Here is a 20,629-nt window from a genome sequence, read left to right as displayed (position 1 = left end):
GGGCCATTACTGATGTTCGTCCATGTAATCGAATAAACGGGCTCTAGTCCCGATAATTAAGATCTGCATATAATTGTATATATATGCTCGCTTGTAAGATAAGTTAACCTTATATATATATATATATATATATATATATATATATATATATATATATATGCATAATTATTTCTATTTAAATTATATGAAAACTAATTCCCGAACACCAAACGAGGCATCACGTTAATCTCCCGAACACCTAAACCCTAAAACCCCAAAATAATTTCATTCAAAAAAAAAACCCAAAACCCAGCAAAATATGAAAATCTTTAGTCCCGGCCCGTGTAACGAACCGGGACTAAAGGTCCTGCCCCTGGGGCGCTACGAGGCGCCCACGTGGAGCACCTTTAGTCCCGGCTTGTAAGAGGGCCGGGACGAGAGTTTAGGCCTTTAGTCCCGCCCCTTTAGTCCTGGTTGGTGAACCGGGACTAAAGCCCCTTACGGGCCGGGACTAAAGGCCCCGTCCCTACTAGTGACGTCATCCCCAATTTTTTTTCATCCATGCTCTTTAGTACTAGTTGATGTTTCATATGTGTAAATATATTGTAGCCTTGTATTTTAGTCATCTCTTATCTATATGGAGTCTCACATGGGTATTTATTTCAAGTGCTCAAAATATCAGCAACATCAATGGAATGTCAAAATTATGGTGAAACTTTGAATTTTTTTCGTTTGGTAAAAAAATTAACACTCAATGTTTACATTTTTTGGAACATGTCATGCCCAATGTTTTCGTCCATCCAAAAGTTTTACTTATTATTTTATACTTTAATTTATTAATCTATTTCATATCAGGAACATACGCAACGAACCAAGCATGCCTTTGGTATGGCGACATGATGCTAGGTGCATACCACAAGTTTCACCTCACTTGCAATGAAATTTGTGTAGATCTTCATGAGCACTTTATGATGTGCGTGATATGTTTTCATTCAATTAGTGTTATGACTTGTCGTTTTGTAACGTATATCAAGTTGCGCCCACATTTGTCTAATTTAGGTTTTCTTTTTATTATGCACAGTGTATCCCATGTTGGGGAAGGACTGAGTTCATGCATGTGGCCAATCTGTGAATCGATGTGGAGGGCACAGTTCACTTCGACATGGTGTTGCTAAAAAAGGCATACCCTTCGCACTTAGTGTCACCATGTTGGGGAAGGGTAGACTACGTATGAAGTGAGTGCGTACAATGGAAATACCCTTTAAAGGTGAGGAATTATTTCTCTCAAAAAACAAATCATTTCTGCATAGACAAAGCGTCCATAATAAGTGATACACTCCCAACTAATGACTAGAAATATTGGCAAAACTCGTGGGCAGATACAAACTAAATGCTATTAAGATGATTGTTCGTGTAGAACGCAGAAATTTGCATTGAACACGGATACATAATTGAATGATACATCTTTTATTACTAATGTAACTTTTCGAAACAGAATTATTAATTGCCTCCAACAAGAAAAAAATATTAATGGCAAAACAGAGGGAAAGTTGGCAAAATCTCTCCATACCCAAATTTCGACGATCATACAACATGACAGAATCCTTATTAGTTTATACAAGCCCACATAATAAATAAAATTACCTTTTTGAATAAATAGTTATGGGTAGACCTCGATGATTGATCTAAACCCTTGAACCGGCATGACTTTGTGTCGGCTAAATCCAGCTTCCATGAAGATTTGCTTCCACTGTTTCTCATCTCGCTCAATGCCATTGATAATGATCATATATAGGTCAAACATGGCCTGCATTTCTCTGTGCTTTACATCTGACGGTCCTGCTCCAATCACCATGTCCATGATGATCACCTTTCCTCCTTCCTTCGCTAAAATAGCTTCCTTACAGTTCTTTAGTATCCTAACACACTCATCATCACTCCAGTCATGAAGAACCCACTAAGCATGCCAAGAAGAAGAAAAAATATGCATCTTATGTCAATACTGAACAAAAAACTTTGTTCTTCAGTAAATTATTTATATATATATGTATGTTCGCGCTATTCGTCATCCTGGATGAGGAATAGTTATTCTTCGTCCCCCCTATATTTTAACGTCAATGCACCGTAATTTTACGTTATGTAAATTTTGTCTTATTTCAAAGGTAAAAGGAGACCGTAAACAATATATAATCAACGTAAAAATATTTTATGCCACGTAAAGTAACGAACATACAAAAATAGTGTAAAATATTGAATAAATTCAGTTTTTTCTGCTTTTGTGACCTATATTTTTGTTTTTTAGTCAAATTTGACATACTGATTCAATATAAATGTAACAATCTGTATTTCAAATGTAATTTACTTATAAATTGATCGTAAGATTACCTCGGATATATATATTTGATGTCACGTAAAATTACAAACATAATTTCAACCAGGGTCGCACTATTCGTCAACCTGGGTGGGGAATAGTTATTCTTCACCCCCCCCTTTATTTTCACATTAATACACCATAATTTTACGTTTCTAAAATTTTAATCTTATCTCATACGTAAAAAGAGACCGTACAAAAATACATAGTCACCGTAAAAAATATTTGATGTCACGTAAAATTACAAACATAAAAACATAGTGTAAATTATACATAAAATGCGATTTTTCTGGTCTTATGATCTATATTTTTGTTTTCTTATGTCAATTTTTTCGTAGTTAATCAATATAAATGTATCTATTTGCATTTCAAATTATATTTATTTATGAAATGGTTGTAAAATTACCTCGAGTGAGGAATAACTAAAAAAGTATATAATCATCGTTAAAAATATTTTATGTCACGTAAAATTACAAACACGAAAACATAGTATAAAATAAACATAAAAGGTAATTTTTCTGGTCGTATGGCCTATATTTTTCGCTTCTATGTCAAATTTTATGTAGTGAACCAATACAAATGTAAGTAGTTGTATTTAAAATGTAATTTATTTATGAAATTATTGTAAGATTACTCAGGTGAAGAATAACTAATCTGCACCCTCGGTGATGAATAGACTTTCTATATATATATATAATCCGAGGGTGCAGAATAAGTTATTGTTCAGCCGAGGTAATCTTACAATCATTTCATATATAAATTACATTTGAAATGCAAATAGTTAAATTTATAATTATTCACTACGTAAAGTTTGACATAAGAAAACAAAAATATAGATTATAAGACCAGAAAAGGTGCATTTTATGAATAATTTACACTATGCTTTTGTTTTGTAATTTTACATCACATAAATACTTTTTATGGTGACAACATATTTTCTTACGACCTCTTATTATTTATAAAATAAGAAAAAAATTGTGGAATGTAAAATTATCGTGCATCGGTATGAAAATAGAGGGGGTGAAGAATAACTATTCCTCACCCAGGGTGACGAATAGTCAATCCCTATATATCGGTGAGATCACTGAATTAAAGTCTTATATAGACATAAAATGGTGTTATTTTATTGGATTTTTTAAGGCTGATAGCATGTTTTTATATCAATAATGGATTGGACTAACTACCGACTAGTAGGACTTTAAATAATAAATCTGAACAATCGTAACCTAGTTAAGCATCCCACTAATGAAAAATGCATGCAACATCGTGGTTGATACATGCTTTAAACTGATAAAAAAATAGGATGATGTCAGCAAAAGATTCTCTTTATTTTAAAACTTCAAAATACTTTACAGCTTAAACCATCGTGCCGATTAAAAAATTATTTTCACATAAAAGATTCATCGCAACGAGACCTTTAAAGATAGAACCCATGTTGGTATGTTTCTACGACTATTTTTGGGAAAAAGTTACCACGTGTGTGCTACGCAAGTTGTCATGCGAGTTAAGATAAGTTATCATGTTGGAGCATAACAATGATTCCTCCAACATTGTTTTTCCCATGCACATGCACTAGATGGGGGGGGGGGGGAATTGATGGCCCATGATGTATATATTATCGTGCTATTTGCATTGAAGAAATCAGGGTTTGTTTCAGCAATTTTTTATACGGGTTTAAATTTACCACGGTGTTTATACCTAAGTTATCAGGTCTGCGATTTGTGAGTTACCGCGCTTTCCACACAAAAGTTACCGGTGGGACTGGGGGGTGTTATATCTCACTAACAGCTCTCCCCCACCCATCATCACTGTAGCCAAAGTTACCAAGACTAGGGTACATAAGTTATCAGGTATGCGATGTATGAGTTATTATGCTATTCACACAAATAGTTACCCGGGTATTTTTCACCAACACCCCCACTCCTCGCTAGAGTCGACAAAGTGACCAGGAGTGTGATACATAAGTTATCAGGTCTGTGATGTGTGAGTTAACATGCTATTCACATAAAGCCAACCCCATCCGGTCGCCAAATTTACCAAGATGGGGGTACATTAATTAGTTATCAGGTTTGTGATGTGTGAGTTGAGGTTCTATTCACATAAGATTTACACGTGGTATATTTCATCACCCCTCGTCACCCCCAACAACTCTAGTAACTTCGGTGTAAATAACATGTTAATATATACATAAAAAGTTTGTAACTCATGTACAAAACATACCTCGGTAACTTTTGTGTAAAAGGCATGTTAATATATGCACATCAGAGCTAATAGCTCACGTACAAACACCGCGGTAATTTTTTGACTAGGTTTAGAAAAGCATAACCACAATATTTTTTTGTGTAAAAACATGGTAATATTAGGCCGCATATCTGATAACATACGTACCAACACTTCGGTAACTTTGATATGGGCAAAAGAGGTTAACAAACATAACTTTGGTAATGGTACTTTATTCACAATAGACTTGATCATAGGTGGTCAACGGGTTATCTTTGGCACTGGACGACCCAACATGACCCCCAAAGTTAGGTTTTGCGAACGGGCCATGCTGTTTTTGTATGTAGACCTCACCTCGCGGCCGAGACACGACACCAATGGTAGACGACGGTATTCCAGACCTGATAATTTACTTACAAATAGCATTGTAAATTTTGAACCGGTAAAAAAAAGTCATTGAAACATCCCTCAGTAACTTCAGTGTAAACACCTTGATAAGTTACGTACTGCATCCGTGATAGTTTGTGTAGTCTAGATGTGGTAACTTTTGATCAGAAAAAACAAGTCTTCAAAAGATACCAACATGGGACCTAGTTTCGAAGATCTCGTCGAGGCAATTTTTTTATGTGAAAATGGATTTTAAATCGAAGCCATGGTTTAAGCTACAAACCGTTTTAAACCTTTGAAATAGGGAAAATCTTAGGAAAAGATAGCGCCCAAACGTTTTAAAGCTTTGCAATATGGATCTGCGTCAGTTTATGCTTTGCACTAATTTTGGTATTTTTTAGCTGTTTTTTTGTGCCACATAGGACTGAGCTGGTGTGTGGGCATTTAACCACTTCGCGCACACGCTCATTTCTTTGTCACCAGAAATCTTTTTTGGTTTTCGGCTTCAAAATGTTTTATCTCCTAATTAAAAAATCCAATCAAAAATTCGTTTTCACAATTAAATCCGTATCAACGAGATCTCCAGAACTAGATGCCATGTTGATATGTTTCGATAATTTTTTTTTCGGACAACAGTTGTCATGATGTTACTCTGTAGTTGTCATAGTGTTTATACTACAGTTGTCATGACATATTCTATCTATTTTTTTTTTAGGTTTGAAGCTATCGTTATATTTCTAACTTTTTTTACGGGAATTTTTATTAATTGACCATGGTAATTTTTAGTAATTAACCATGGCAAATTTAATGCATGGATCATGGCAGTTTTAAGTAATCCATCACAACAAATTTAGTTTATAGATCATGACAAGTTTATAATTTTGAGAAGATCGATGAAATATTTTTTGCCAAAAGTTGCCATGATATTTACACTATAGTTGCTATAGTGTTTACACTAAAGTTGTCATGACATGTTCTACCTATTTTTTCTTCTATATTTAAAGCTACCGCTTTATTTTTAACTACTTTTTACGGCAATTTTTATAAATTGACCATGGCAATTTTAGATTATCGTTCATGACAAGTCTAGTTTCTTAATTCCCTGTTCTATAGGATGTCAAAATTTAGTTTTAAATGTAGAAAAAAATAGCTGAAACATATCATGGCAACTTCACTGTAAACATCATGACAACTACAGTGTAACATCATGGCAACTGTTGCCCGAAAAAATTCATCGAAACATACTGATATGAGATTTAGTTTCGAAGATTTCGTCGCGATGGATTTAATGGTGAAAACGGATCTTCAATCGGAATTTTCATTTACAAGATAAAACATTTTAAAAATTGAAAATTCAAAAAGATATCCACATGCATACATGCAATGTGAGCGTTATCTGTTTTGCTGTTTCTCTTACACACCACACGGGACGTGTGTGCAACACCCCTTAACGCCCACACGTGTGGGCGTTATCAGAATCCAAGATATTTTGCTTATGTCATTCTTTTTGTCTCTTAGTTTGCATGCACGCATTGAATTGTGATCAACGCATGCTGCATATTAGTGGGTAGAAAAGAAGAATTAAATGAGTAATTAGTTAGGACATTAGCATGCCGTTGATTTCGAAACGTATGTCATACGAACAGTGCGGATCTATTACAGGATTCCTGCCGACTGAAAGTTAGCTTTGTTGATTAATAATAAGTATAAGAATTTGGATTAAACGGTCTGTAGAACATATAGGGTGCAAGATTAATCACCATACACATGCTTTTTTTCTGAGCCTGAACTGAGAATACAAGCTTTCTTCTGTAGCATCTGTTCGGGACACACAGTCACACACATCACAACTCATGTCTCGACTATGCACCTAACCCAGACCTACAACCTATATCTCCTAATAAGTTCAGTGAGACTTAATCCCCATACACATGCTAGAATTATCTCTAACGGTTTGCACAGTTCTCTCCTCCACGTGCTAGGAAGTTACCGGAGGCTCACTGGGTGTCCCGCTCACATGCTGGACATAAGGACATTCTTGAGTTTACTGAAGGTTTTATTAAGATACTCTCTCCGTTATTAAATATAAAATCATTTTAGAGATTTTACTAGAAGACTACGTACGGATATATAGACATTCTTCAGAATATAGATTCATTTATTTTGCTCTGTATGATGTTTTCTAATAAAATCTCTGAAAAGACGTATATTTAGGAAGGGAGGAAGTAATATTTTATTCTTTTCTTGTGATTAAACATACAGTCCGCAGCAGCCGACAGTCCTGGCAGGATGCTGTGTCCGTCAAAAAATAGTAATGGTACAGCCCTTAGCAGGAGTATCTCGTCCGTGTATGCTAATAATGCCATCACTTTGTGAATACCGATCTAGGTCAAACTCACTAGCAACGAAAACGACCGAGATCCATGAGGACGTACGTACCTTTAGGAACACAGCATTTGCCGCTGGAACGCTCTCGAACATGTCGCCGGCGACGAACTTCACGTCAGTACCAGTTGGAGCATTGGCGATGACGTGACCGAGATCCATGACGGTGCACTCGAGATGCGGGAACGCCTTGGAGATTGCCTGAGATGCCGCGCCGAGGCCACCGCCGACGTCTACCAACGAGGTTATCCCCTGGAAGACCTCGCCGCACTCCTTGACGGCGATGTCCATGATGAAGCGGCTGTCCGAGACCATCCCGTCATTGATCAGCGCGTCGAAGGTGGCGTCGCGGTGGGCCATCTTCCACAGGCCCTCGCCGTGCGTCTGCTCGAAGAGGCTCGGGTCTGGCTGCCCGTACTTGAACCAGTCGCCGATCCCGAGGAACGGGGTGAGCATGATGGGATTGAGCAGCATGGCCATCATCGAAGCCAGGTTGTGCGAGCCGACGAGGAGACGGGAGGCAGGCGTGAGGGCATAGGTGGGTTCGTCATCCGTCGACAAAACCTGGTCCTGCTGGACGCTGAACACGCCCGTGAGAGTGAGAACGCGCATGACGCGGCGCAGGCAGGGGATCTTGGAGTGGTGAAGGGTGACCCTGGTGACTATCTGGGAGAGCGTGGCGACACCGCCATGGTGGTTGATGGCGTCAGCGAGGCGGAGGTCCAGGGCAGACTTAAGCGCCATGGACTTTATGTAAGAGAAGGTGTTGGTCCAGAGCTCAAGCTCGGCGTCAGCCAAGGCGGAGGAGCTCTTCTGGACGTTGAGCGCCATGAAAATGCACTTCTACTTCCGTGTTTCTGGGTGGATCTGTACCCACCGTGTCTATATATGCAGGAGTCAGGACTGGAAATATTTCTTTGCGCTGCGCAGGGTAAGCTGGTAAGTACTCCCTCCCAATTACATTTCTTAGATTTGTCTAGATACCTCCCAATTACATTTTTTAAATTTGTCTAGATACGAATATATCAAGACATATTTGTGTTTGAAATATATACTTCTAAACTTATACTAATTAGACACTCCCCAGAAAATCTCACGTTAATTAAAATTACCAGCCGTACATCTATTGTGGGACTGACTTATTACGGTATAGATTAAAACCTTTAGTTCTGTTCAGTTCGGACCTATATATGAGTTGAAAGCCCAACATCTTGAACCCAAAATAGTGGCCCATAGGGCTCTCACGAATGTAAACGAACCAGCGACCTAAAGTGGGACCTCCTATTCGGCGCCTTCAACACCGGTTAGGGAGAACGGCGCTTGCAGCGGTCCTCCTTATGGGCCAGCCAATGTAAAAATAACATTGCTCATTAAAATTTTGATAAAAGTTCACAGAATTTTAAAAAGTTCAGATTTGCAAAAAAAAGTTCTATTATTATGAAAACAATTCACCTACTTTTGAAAAATATGTTCACGGATTTTCAAAAAGTTCACTGAATTCAAAAAAAAAATCATTGATTTTGAAAATAGTTCATTATTTTATGAAAAACAGTTCACTGATTTTGACAAAAGTTCATCAATTATTAAAGACAGTTCACTAATTTTGAACAAAGTTCATGAATTTTAAATTATGTTCATCGATTTTCAGAAATGTTCACGAATTTCCAAAAATAATATCAGTTTTCAAAAAAGTTCACCGATTTGTAAAAATGTTCATGGGCTAAGATAGTTCACGGGCTAAAAAAAAGTTCATGAAGAATCTCTACATGAGCCGGCCCATTACGGAGCGCTACACGCGCCGGTTAGCAAATTTTGCCTTTAACCAACGCCTGTGGCGCTAAATAGGTTTTCCCACCTAAAGTAATCTTAGTTGTTATCTCAAAAAAAGTAATCTCACTTGTCCCACAAAACCTCTCTCACGTCCCTCTTAATCGCTCCTGTTTCTCCCTGTAAGTCTCTGAAAGATTAAAAAACCAGCCACCTGAAGCAATCGTAGTATCTTTCCCTCACGTCTCTCTCTCAAGCTCTCATGTTTCTCTTTCAGCAGACCGATTTCTCTCTCAGATTAGAGGAAATCTTGATAACTACGTACTGCAGCTTTGATAGCTACGTACTGCACCCGTGATAGTTTATGTAGGCCATAGACTCTATCATGTATGTAATGTTGTGCACAAGATCTGATGTCAACCTTGTCATAAGTATGGCGGGGAGTTTCAAAGTAATCTAGGGATAGAGCACTGGACAACGGTCAAGAATATTCTGAAGTATCTGAAAAGGACTAATAAAATGTGTCTCGTTTATGGAGGTTACAAAGAGCTCGTCATAAAGGGTTATGTGGATGCAATCTTTGACACTGATCCAGATGACTCTAAGTCACAAACCGGATAAATTTTATTCTCAAAGGGGGTGCGATAAGTTGGTGCAGTTCCAAGCAAAACATGATAGCTGATTATACATGCGAAGCGGAGTATATAGCTGCCTCGGAGGCGGCTAATGAAGGTGCGTGGATGAAGCAGTTCATGATAGATCTTGGAGTTGTGCCGAGTGCACTCGATCCAATGAATCTGTTGTGTGACAACACTCGTGCCATTGCTTTATCCAAGGAACAAAGGTTTCACAAGAGGACCAGATACATAAAGCAACGCTTCAGTTCCATCCGCGATTACATCAAAGAGGAGAACATAAATATTTGCAAAGTGCACACGGATTTGAATGTTGTAGACCCCTTGACTATGCCTCTTCCACGAGCAAAACATGATCAATACCAGAACTGTATAGGTGTTAGATTCCTTACATTGTAAATCACATAGTGATGTGAGCTAGATTATTGACTCCAGTGCAAGTGGGAGACTGATGGAAATATGCCCTAGAGGCAATAGTAAAATAGTTATTGTTATATTTCCTTGTTCAAGATAATCGTTTATTATCCATGCTAGAATTGTATTGAATGGAAACTCAGATACATGTGTGGATACATAGACAACACACTGTCCCTAGTAAGCCTTTAGTTGACTATCTCGTTGATCAAAGATGGTTAATGTTTCCTAGCCATAAACAAGTGTTGTCACTTGATAACGGGATCACATCATTAGGAGAATGATGTGATGGACAAGAGCCAATCTATGAACGTGGAATGTGATCATGTCATTTTGTTGCTACTCTTTTTCTGCATGTCAAGTATATGATCCTATGACCATGAGATCACGTAACTCGCTGACACTGGAAGAATACCTTGTGTGTATCAAATGTCGGAACGTAACTGGTTAACTATAAAGGTGCCCTATATGTATCTCCGAAGGTCTCCGTTGAGTTAACATGGATAAAGACTGGGATTTGTCACTCCGTATGACGAAGACGTATCTCGGCCCCCACTCGGTAATACAACATCACAACAAGCCTTGCAATCAATGTGACTAAAGCGTTAGCCACGGGATTTTGTATAAGCCGGTAATGAGATTCAAATAATTATAGAGATACCGATAATCGAATCTCAGACAAGTAACATACCGAAGGACGAAGGGAATGTTATCCGGGATTAACTGTATCCTTGACATAGAGGTTCAACCGATTAATATCTTCATAGAATATGTATGATCGAATATGGACATCCAGGTTCTGCTATTGGATATTGACCGGAGAGTGTCTCGGTCATGTCTACATAGTTCTTGACCCCGCAGGGTCTGCACACTTAAGGTTCGGTGACATTTTGGCATAGTTGACTTATGGATGTTGGTAATAGAACGTTGTTCGGAGCCCCGGATGACATCTTGGATGTCACGAGGAGTTCCGGAATGGTCCGGAGACGAAGATTGATATATAGGAAGGGTGCATTTGGCTTCCGAAAGGATTTCGGGCATTACCAGTAAAGTATCAGAAGTGACGAATGGGTTCGAGGGTTTCACCAGGAGGGGCCACCCACCCGGAGAGGGACCAAATAGGCCCAAGGGTGGCGCACCAGCCACTGGTGGGCTGGGCGGCCATCCCAAGAGGGCCTATTCGGCCGAAGTGCCAAAAGAGAGAGAGGTGGGGCCGGCCGAACCCAAACCAAATTGGAGGAGGACTCCTCCCTCCTCCTTGGTGCGCCACTGAACCCCTAGGGTTTTCCCTAGGGCGCCACCCTCCCTCCCTTCTATATATAGTGGAGGGTACAGAGACTAGCCGCACCTCAAGCCACGGCGCGGCCCTCTCCCTCCACTACTTCGTGATACCACGTAGGTTATTCCGGTAGTGCACGACGAAGCCCTGCCGGAGTAGCTCCACCATCATCACTGTCACGCTGTCGTGCTATTGGAGAATCCGGCTACCTCTTTGTCTCTCTTGCTAGATCAATAAGGCGGAGATCGTCATCGAGCTGCACGTGTGCTGAATGCGAAGGTGCCGTCCGTTCGGTACTAGATCGTGATTAGATCGCGGGACGGATTCTGATTTGGATCGCGAAGACATTTGACTACATCAATTGTGTTTCTTAACGCTTTACGCTTAGGGACCTATAAGGGTACGTATGTGGATCCGATCTCTCGTCACATAGATAGTCATCACCATGGATAGATCTTATGTGTGCGTAGGTAAAAATATATTTTCCATGCAACGTTCCCCAACATCATGCCCACAACGTTCCTGTTCTGAGCGAGCGAGACCTCCCTCACTGTGGTGGTGTGCCGTGATGGCCTGGGTGTGGTTTTCAACGCAGAGCAGGCCCTTGCTGGTTAGTAGGTCTGGGTGCAAAAAATAGGCGAGGGGAGGAGGTAGATACTAGATGGATGGTTTGCATCTTCACTAGTTTTTCATCTTCTCGCCTATTGTTACAGCGATTTATTGCGGACATTTGATGAAAAGGGCATTCTCATGATATATGAATGTGGAGGGAGGAATTAGGGTGTTGTCGATGTTGTGTAGCTCTGCAGTTTGGTGGGTTTCAGTTTTGTTTACATCACCGGTATGATGTCGTGAGACATGCTCCTGCTACACATTCATCTGGATGGACTGACTAACACGTGTGTCCATTGCATGCAGCAGAGGACTGTAACTGTTAAAAAAATGCACGATCCAGTTTGTTAGTATGATAAATTGGCAGCAACTTACATACCTCATAAGTGTTAGCATGATAAATTTGCTTCACTGGTTTCTTATCTTGTTATTTCTTGCGTGCTTTAGTCTGCTGTTACTTGGATTCAGGCAGAGAACGTTTCATTCATCCATGAAACCATCTTCTTCATCAGGACATTGATAGTGTGCTGAAACAAATGAGACTAGCATGGATTCGGTGATGCGAAAACTGTATCTAGGATTGAAGCTGTTTTTTTTGTGTGTGTGCATTATATTTTCTTAGAGCAAAAAAAATGTTTTATTCAGGTCATTCATCCCTGTGAGACTCTCCCTGTGATCAGCAATATAGAGGGCAAATAAAAGAAGCAAATAATGAGAGAATTGCACAATCCGATTCACTGGTGACAGGCCATTCACTCATAATTAACTTTGCTGATGAATTCATTATGGTAAGAGGGTGTAAACACCCTAATCTGGCAACATCATAAAACAAGCACGCCAGAATCAATACACAGCAAGCCCAACTACGGCAAGCCAACTATGGCATTTAGCTATAAACAAAAAACAGAATTGCTTTCCTTTTCAAAAACCTGGTTAAAGTAATTGTTGCTATATAAACAAAAACAAAGATTGATGTTATATGATATGTGACATTGATGTTGATTTGCATATTCCATTATTGTTGATTATATCTTTTATTTACAAGTGTTGAATATGATATGATTAATGTTGGTCAAATGGACAATGGTCTAAGAATATCCGAGTGTCCTATGTTTTGTCGGAATTTTGATTCATTTCAGTTCCGGTAAATTTCACGCACTCCATATGTCCACCTTTTAGCAAAGGCCATGCCGAAAATTACCGTAAATTTCGGCATGACTTGTGCTAGAAACTAGAACATATCGAGTTCCCGGGATTTGCCGGAAGGAGAATGAATCGACCAAATATAGTCCCCTTTTTATATTTTATTTTATTCAGCCTAGAATTAAACTAGCGTACTTAAATACTCATAGGAAGCAGCGGGGTTTGGTCACGTCAAAGAAGACCCCGTCGAGGCAGCAAATCATTATTTTGATTAATTGGAAGAACACGAGTTGTGGGTGCAGGGTGGTAGTGGCACCAACCCCGACACCGACACGGGCACCGACACCGTCACCACCCTCAAGACCGGCAACGATGTTGACGTAGCCGGTGAAGGACGAAAGCCGAGGAGGTCACGGAAATCAAACAAGCTCGGCATCGGAAAAATTGTGGTTACGGCGATGCACCCCAATAAAAATTGTGGTCACGGCGATGCACCCCAATAAATTAGAGCCAACGATGTGGGAGGAAGCGCACGCGTGCTACGGCAATCAACTAGGATGCATCCTCAGGGAAACCGCCAACATCAACGACAAAAAGTTAAGGAAGATACAACATATGAAGCACATGCTCCTAACGAAGCTGCACAATAGGTTCCTGTTCCCTGGGCGGACTAAAAGCAAACTTATGTGGAATGACGAACCCATGATAAAGAGAAACAGGAAGGCAATGGTGACGTTCACCAACGCCTTGACCGCCTGGAAAGTAAGGGTGAAAAAAGAGATTGCGAAGAATGAACCATGGTCCAAGATTCATGCTGACAATCCGTCACTAACAGAAGAATATTTCAAAAAATTCAAGGAGACTTGCGCTACATAAGAAGTCAAGAAAAATTCGGAGAAAATGAAGGCGCTTCAGGCCAGGAACATGCCTCCCCACCGCCTCAGAAGCCGTTGTTACGAGGGGAAGATGCACATAAGGGTCAAGGAGGACGCCGAACGTGAAAGTTATGGAATCCCAGACCCCTTCACGGAGTTCACCTACCCGCATGAGCATGAATGGATCAGGGCCCGGTACAAGTGGGACCCCGCCAATAGGATCTTTTACACTGACCCGAACACAAGGGAGTTCAAGAGACTACTGGTAATTGTATTATTACCACCTTATATTAGCTTCCAATCAATTTGAAAACAATTTTGTCACATTTGCAAACCATCCAAGTTCCTTTTGCAGAAAGAGTAGCACCAGAAGGAAGCCGAAAGCGACGAGTCATCTCAGTCGTCGGCGAGGCCCAAGTGGGACAACCCCGTTCAACTAGGACTTGAACATAATGAAAAATGTCTTGATGGACAAACCTCCGTCGTATGGACGTGTGCACAGCGTCGGATATGGTGCCTCGTAGAAGAAGTGCTAACACGAGAAGCCGGAGGAAAAAAGACACTAGACGGATGCTTACTCAACTGAACATCAACGAGAAGGTCGTGCTTGCGGTCGATAAGAGCAAAGGTGACACCAAAGAAGAGTTTGTAAAGGTAGTCGGATAAAGGGTCAATGCAGCTCTCGCAACTTCCTTTAGCAGCTTGGTTCCGGCAGTTTGGGATTCGATGAAGAACAATCCAGATAAAGGGCAAGAGGACTTTCCCCTTCCCAGCTTTTTCGAGAGAAATTCGGTGAACATAGCAACACCAGCTCCTGCTCAGCAACCACACATATGCTCCCGTACCTGGTCTCGTGCATTGTCATAGCAGCCCGTCCTCCGTCTGTGACGTGCTCGACGGGCCTTCATCTTTGGCTGAGCTCGATGATTGCATTAACTACGCGTAATACACTCTAAACCAGCATATCTATAGTCTTACATTTCAGTTGCCTTTCGGATCTCTGGCGTCGTAGACATGTCTTTGTAGGCTCACGAAACCCCATGCACCCTACTTTACGACATCAACGGCCAGAAGGTGGATGTGTGAAAGGCAACGGTCGTGAAGACGAAAGGCCGCATGCTCCACAACCGACAGATGCCCCATAGCATCTTCAAAGTTTGCATGGCCAATGTCAAAGCTTGCTACAAGGATTTGCCTCCTCCGGTACCAGTAGATGACGACGAGACCCCTAATCAGATTGGCGCATGCAATAGCTGGTTCTTGTCTTGGCCGAAGACTCTTCTTCATGTCGAGGCACCAGGTAGCACACCAACGACAACTCGTCAACAAGGTATGAACACCACCCCGCCTACCCAATTGCCTGCACCTACATGGTGGGTGATAGCGGACGACACGACGAGGGAGAGCCTCCATTAGTGCGAGATGACGTCGCCCCCGTCGAAGAAATAAATGCTGATGATGTTATGGAGGAGGATGATGATGACCCTAACCAGTATATCAATACCGACTATGACGATGGTCGTGCCTATGACTCAGGCTATGAGTGTGGAGATGACTTGATGCTGCGTGATTTTCCAGAGCGGGAACGTCCTAAGGCTGATTGCGAAAAGTCTGTCTTCATGCGATCCTCGCATGGGACACCTCCAGATGCCGCCTCTACCCAGCAAGAACTGTTGGGGAACGTCGCATGGGAAACAAAAATTTTCCTACGCGCACGAAGACCTATCATGGTGATGTCCATCTACGAGAGGGGATGAGTAATCTACGTACCCTTGTAGATCGTACAGCAGAAGCGATTAGAGATCGCGGTTGATGTAGTGGAACGTCCTCACGTCCCTCGATCCGCCCCGCGAACAATCCCGCGATCAGTCCCACGATCTAGTACCGAACGGACGGCACCTCCGCGTTCAGCACACGTACAGCTCGACGATGATCTCGGCCTTCTTGATCCAGCAAGAGAGACGGAGAGGTAGAAGAGTTCTCCGGCAGCGTGATGGCGCTCCGGAGGTTGGTGATGATCTTGTCTCAGCAGGGCTCCGCCCGAGCTCCGCAGAAACACGATCTAGAGGAAAAACTATGGAGGTATGTGGTCGGGCAGCCGTGAGAAAGTCGTCTCAAATCTGCCCTAAAAGCCCCATATATATAGGAGGAGGGAGGGGGACCTTGCCTTGGGGTCCAAGGGAACCCCAAGGGGTCGGCCGAGCCAGGGGGGAGGACTCTCCCCCCCCAAACCGAGTCCTACTTGGTTTGGTGGGAGGGAGTCCTTCCCCCTTCCCACTTCTTCCTTTTTTTTTCCTTTCTTTCTTTGATTTTTCTTCCTTGGCGCATAGGACTTGGTGGGCTGTCCCACCAGCCCACTAAGGGCTGGTGTGACCCCCACAAATACCTATGGGCTTCCCCGGAGTGGGTTGCCCCCCTCCGGTGAACTCCCGGAACCCATTCGTCATTCCCGGTACATTCCCGGTAACTCCGAAAACCTTCCGGTAATCAAATGAGGTCATCCTATATATCAATCTTCGTTTCCGGACCATTACGGAAACCCTCGTGACGTCCGTGATCTCATCCGGGACTCCGAACAACATTCGGTAACCAACCATATAACTCAAATACGCATAAAACAACGTCGAACCTTAAGTGTGCAGACCCTGCGGGTTCGAGAACTATGTAGACATGACCCGAGAGACTCCTCGGTCAATATCCAACAGCGGGACCTGGATGCCCATATTGGATCCTACATATTCTACGAAGATCTTATCGTTTGAACCTCAGTGCCAAGGATTCGTATAATCCCGTATGTCATTCCCTTTGTCCTTCGGTATGTTACTTGCCCGAGATTCGATTGTCAGTATCCGCATACCTATTTCAATCTCGTTTACCGGCAAGTCTCTTTACTCGTTCCGTAATACAAGATCCCGCAACTTACACTAAGTTACATTGCTTGCAAGGCTTGTGTGTGATGTTGCATTACCGAGTGGGCCCCGAGATACCTCTCCGTCACACGGAGTGACAAATCCCAGTCTTGATCCATACTAACTCAACTAACACCTTCGGAGATACCTGTAGAGCATCTTTATAGTCACCCAGTTACGTTGCGACGTTTGATACACACAAAGCATTCCTCCGGTGTCAGTGAGTTATATGATCTCATGGTCATAGGAATAAATACTTGACACGCAGAAAACAGTAGCAACAAAATGACACGATCAACATGCTACGTCTATTAGTTTGGGTCTAGTCCATCACGTGATTCTCCCAATGACGTGATCCAGTTATCAAGCAACAACACCTTGTTCATAATCAGAAGACACTGACTATCATCGATCAACTGGCTAGCCAACTAGAGGCATGCTAGGGACGGTGTTTTGTCTATGTATCCACACATGTAAATGAGTCTTCATTCAATACAATTATAGCATGGATAATAAAATATTATCTTGATACAGGAATTATAATAATAACTATACATTTATTATTGCCTCTAGGGCATAATTCCAACAGTCTCCCACTTGCACTAGAGTCAATAATCTAGCCCTCACATCACCATGTGAATTACATTGTAATAAATCTAACACCCATACAGTTCTGGTGTCGATCATGTTTTGGCCGTGGAAGAGGTTTAGTCAGCGGGTCTGCTACATTCAGATCCGTGTGCACTTTGCATATATTTACGTCCTCCTCCTCGACGTAGTCGCGGATGAGGTTGAAGCGTCGTTTGATGTGTCTGGTCTTCTTGTGAAACCTTGGTTCCTTTGCCAGGGCAATGGCACCAGTGTTGTCACAGAACAAGGTTATTGGATCCAGTGCACTTGGCACCACTCCAAGATCCGTCATGAACTGCTTCATCCAGACACCCTCCTTAGCCGCCTCCGAGGCAGCCATGTATTCCGCTTCACATGTAGAATCTGCTACGACGCTTTGCTTGGAACTGCACCAGCTTACTGCACCCCCATTAAGAATAAATACGTATCCGGTTTGCGACTTAGAGTCGTCCGGATCTGTGTCAAAGCTTGCATCGACGTAACCTTTTACGGCGAGCTCTTCGTCACCTCCATACACGAGAAACATCTCCTTAGTCCTTTTCAGGTACTTCAGGATATTCTTGACCGCCGTCCAGTGATCCACTCCTGGATTACTCTGGAACCTACCTACCATACTTATAGCCAGGCTAACATCCGGTCTAGTGCACAGCATCGCATACATGATAGAACCTATGGCTGAAGCATAGGGGACGGAGCGCATATGCTCTCTATCTTCATCAGTTGCTGGGCACCGAGTCTTACTCAATCTCGTACCTTGTAACACTGGCAAGAACCCTTTTTTGGACTGTTCCATTTTGAACCTCTTCAAAACTTTATCAAGGTATGTGCTTTGTGAAAGTCCTATCAGGTGTTTTGATCTATCCCTATAGATCTTAATGCCTAGAATGTAAGCAGCTTCTCCTAGGTCCTTCATAGAGAAACTTTTATTCAAGTAACCTTTTATGCTCTCCAAAAGCTCTACGTTGTTTCCAATCAGTAATATGTCATCCACATATAATATTAGAAACGCCACAGAGCTCCCACTCACTTTCTTGTAAATACAAGATTCTCCAACCACTTGTATAAACCCAAATGCTTTGATCACCTCATCAAAGCGTTTGTTCCAACTCCGAGATGCTTGCACCAGTCCATAAATGGATCGCTGGAGCTTGCACACCTTGTCAGCATTTTTAGGATCGACAAAACCTTCGGGTTGCACCATATACAACTCTTCCTTAAGGAAACCGTTAAGGAACGCCGTTTTGACATCCATCTGCCAGATTTCATAATCGAAAAATGCAGCTATTGCTAACATGATTCTGACGGACTTAAGCATCGCTACGGGAGAGAAAGTCTCATCGTAGTCAATTCCTGGAACTTGTGAAAAACCCTTTGCCACAATTCGAGCTTTATAAACGGTCACATTACCGTCAGCGTCCGTCTTCTTCTTAAAGATCCATTTGTTCTGAATAGCCTTGCGGCCCTCAGGTAGTATCTCCAAAGTCCACACTTTGTTCTCATACATGGATCCTATCTCGGACTTCATGGCTTCTAGCCATTTGTTGGGATCTGGGCCCACCATTGCTTCTTCATAATTTGCAGGTTCATTGTTGTCTAACAACATGATTGTCAAGACGGGATTACCGTACCACTCTGGAGCAGCGCGTGATCTCGTCGACCTGCGTGGTTCAACAGAAACTTGAACTGGAGTTTCATGATCATCATCATTAACTTCCTCCTCAACCGGCGTCGCAATCACAGGGGTTTCCCCTTGCCCTGCGCCACCATCCAGAGGGATGAGAGGTTCGACAACCTCGTCAAGTTCTATCTTCCTCCCACTCAATTCTCTCGAGAGAAACTCCTTCTCGAGAAAAGTTCCGTTCTTAGCAGCAAACACTTTGCCCTCGGATTTGAGATAGAAGGTGTACCCAACTGTCTCTTTTGGGTAGCCTATGAAGACGCACTTTTCCGCTTTGGGTTCCAGCTTTTCAGGCTGAAGCTTTTTGACATAAGCATCACATCCCCAAACTTTAAGAAACGACAACTTTGGCCTTTTGCCATACCACAGTTCGTATGGTGTCGTCTCAACGGACTTCGATGGTGCCCTATTTAAAGTGAATGCAGCTGTTTCTAATGCATAACCCCAAAACGATAACGGCAAATCAGTAAGAGACATCATAGATCGCACCATTTCTAATAAAGTACGATTACGACGTTCGGACACACCATTACGCTGTGGTGTTCCAGGCGGTGTTAACTGCGAAACAATTCCACATTGTCTTAAGTGAGTTCCAAACTCGAAACTCAGATATTCACCCCCACGATCAGACCGTAGGAACTTGATCTTCTTGTTACGATGATTTTCTACTTCACTCTGAAATTGCTTGAACTTTTCAAATGTTTCAGACTTGTGCTTCATTGAGTAGACATAACCATATCTACTCAAATCGTCAGTGAAGGTGAGAAAATAACGATATCCGCCGCGTGCCTCCACGCTCATCGGACCACACACATCGGTATGTATGATTTCCAACAAGTCACTTGCACGCTCCATTGTTCCGGAGAACGGAGTTTTAGTCATCTTGCCCATGAGGCATGGTTCGCACGTGTCAAGTGAATCAAAGTCAAGTGACTCCAAAAGTCCATCAGCATGGAGTTTCTTCATGCGCTTTACACCAATATGACCCAAGCGGCAGTGCCACAAAAATATGGCGCTATCATTGTTTACTCTAACTCTTTTGGTCTCAAGTTTATGTATATGCGTATCGCTATCGAGATTCAATATGAACAATCCTCTCACATTCGGTGCATGACCATAAAAGATGTTACTCATAGAAATAGAACAACCATTATTCTCAGACTTAAAAGAGTAACCGTCTCGCAATAAACAAGATCCAGATATAATGTTCATGCTCAACGCAGGCACTAAATAACAATGATTTAAGTTCATCACTAATCCCGATGGTAGTTGAAGTGACACGGTGCCGACGGCGATTGCATCAACCTTGGAACCGTTTCCTACGCGCATCGTCACTTCGTCTTTC

At 42.0% G+C, this 20,629-nt stretch overlaps 1 protein-coding gene across 1 annotated transcript; it reads right to left on the bottom strand.

Moving 5' to 3' along the window:
* Positions 1–1,244: 1,244 nt before the first annotated feature.
* On the bottom strand, positions 1,245–8,201 carry LOC123410837 (O-methyltransferase ZRP4-like). Its single transcript, XM_045103776.1, has 2 exons — positions 7,397–8,201; positions 1,245–1,936 (listed from the first exon to the last, which is right to left on the bottom strand). The coding sequence occupies exons 1-2, from the start codon at positions 8,171–8,173 to the stop codon at positions 1,640–1,642; spliced, it is 1,074 nt and encodes a 357-aa protein (XP_044959711.1). The 5' UTR covers positions 8,174–8,201; the 3' UTR covers positions 1,245–1,639.
* Between the last annotated feature and the right edge of the window lie 12,428 nt (positions 8,202–20,629).

This window comes from Hordeum vulgare, chromosome 7H (genome assembly GCF_904849725.1).
Source record: "Hordeum vulgare subsp. vulgare chromosome 7H, MorexV3_pseudomolecules_assembly, whole genome shotgun sequence".
NCBI classification, from domain to species: domain Eukaryota; kingdom Viridiplantae; phylum Streptophyta; class Magnoliopsida; order Poales; family Poaceae; genus Hordeum; species Hordeum vulgare.
This window is presented reverse-complemented; position numbering and strand designations above follow the sequence as displayed.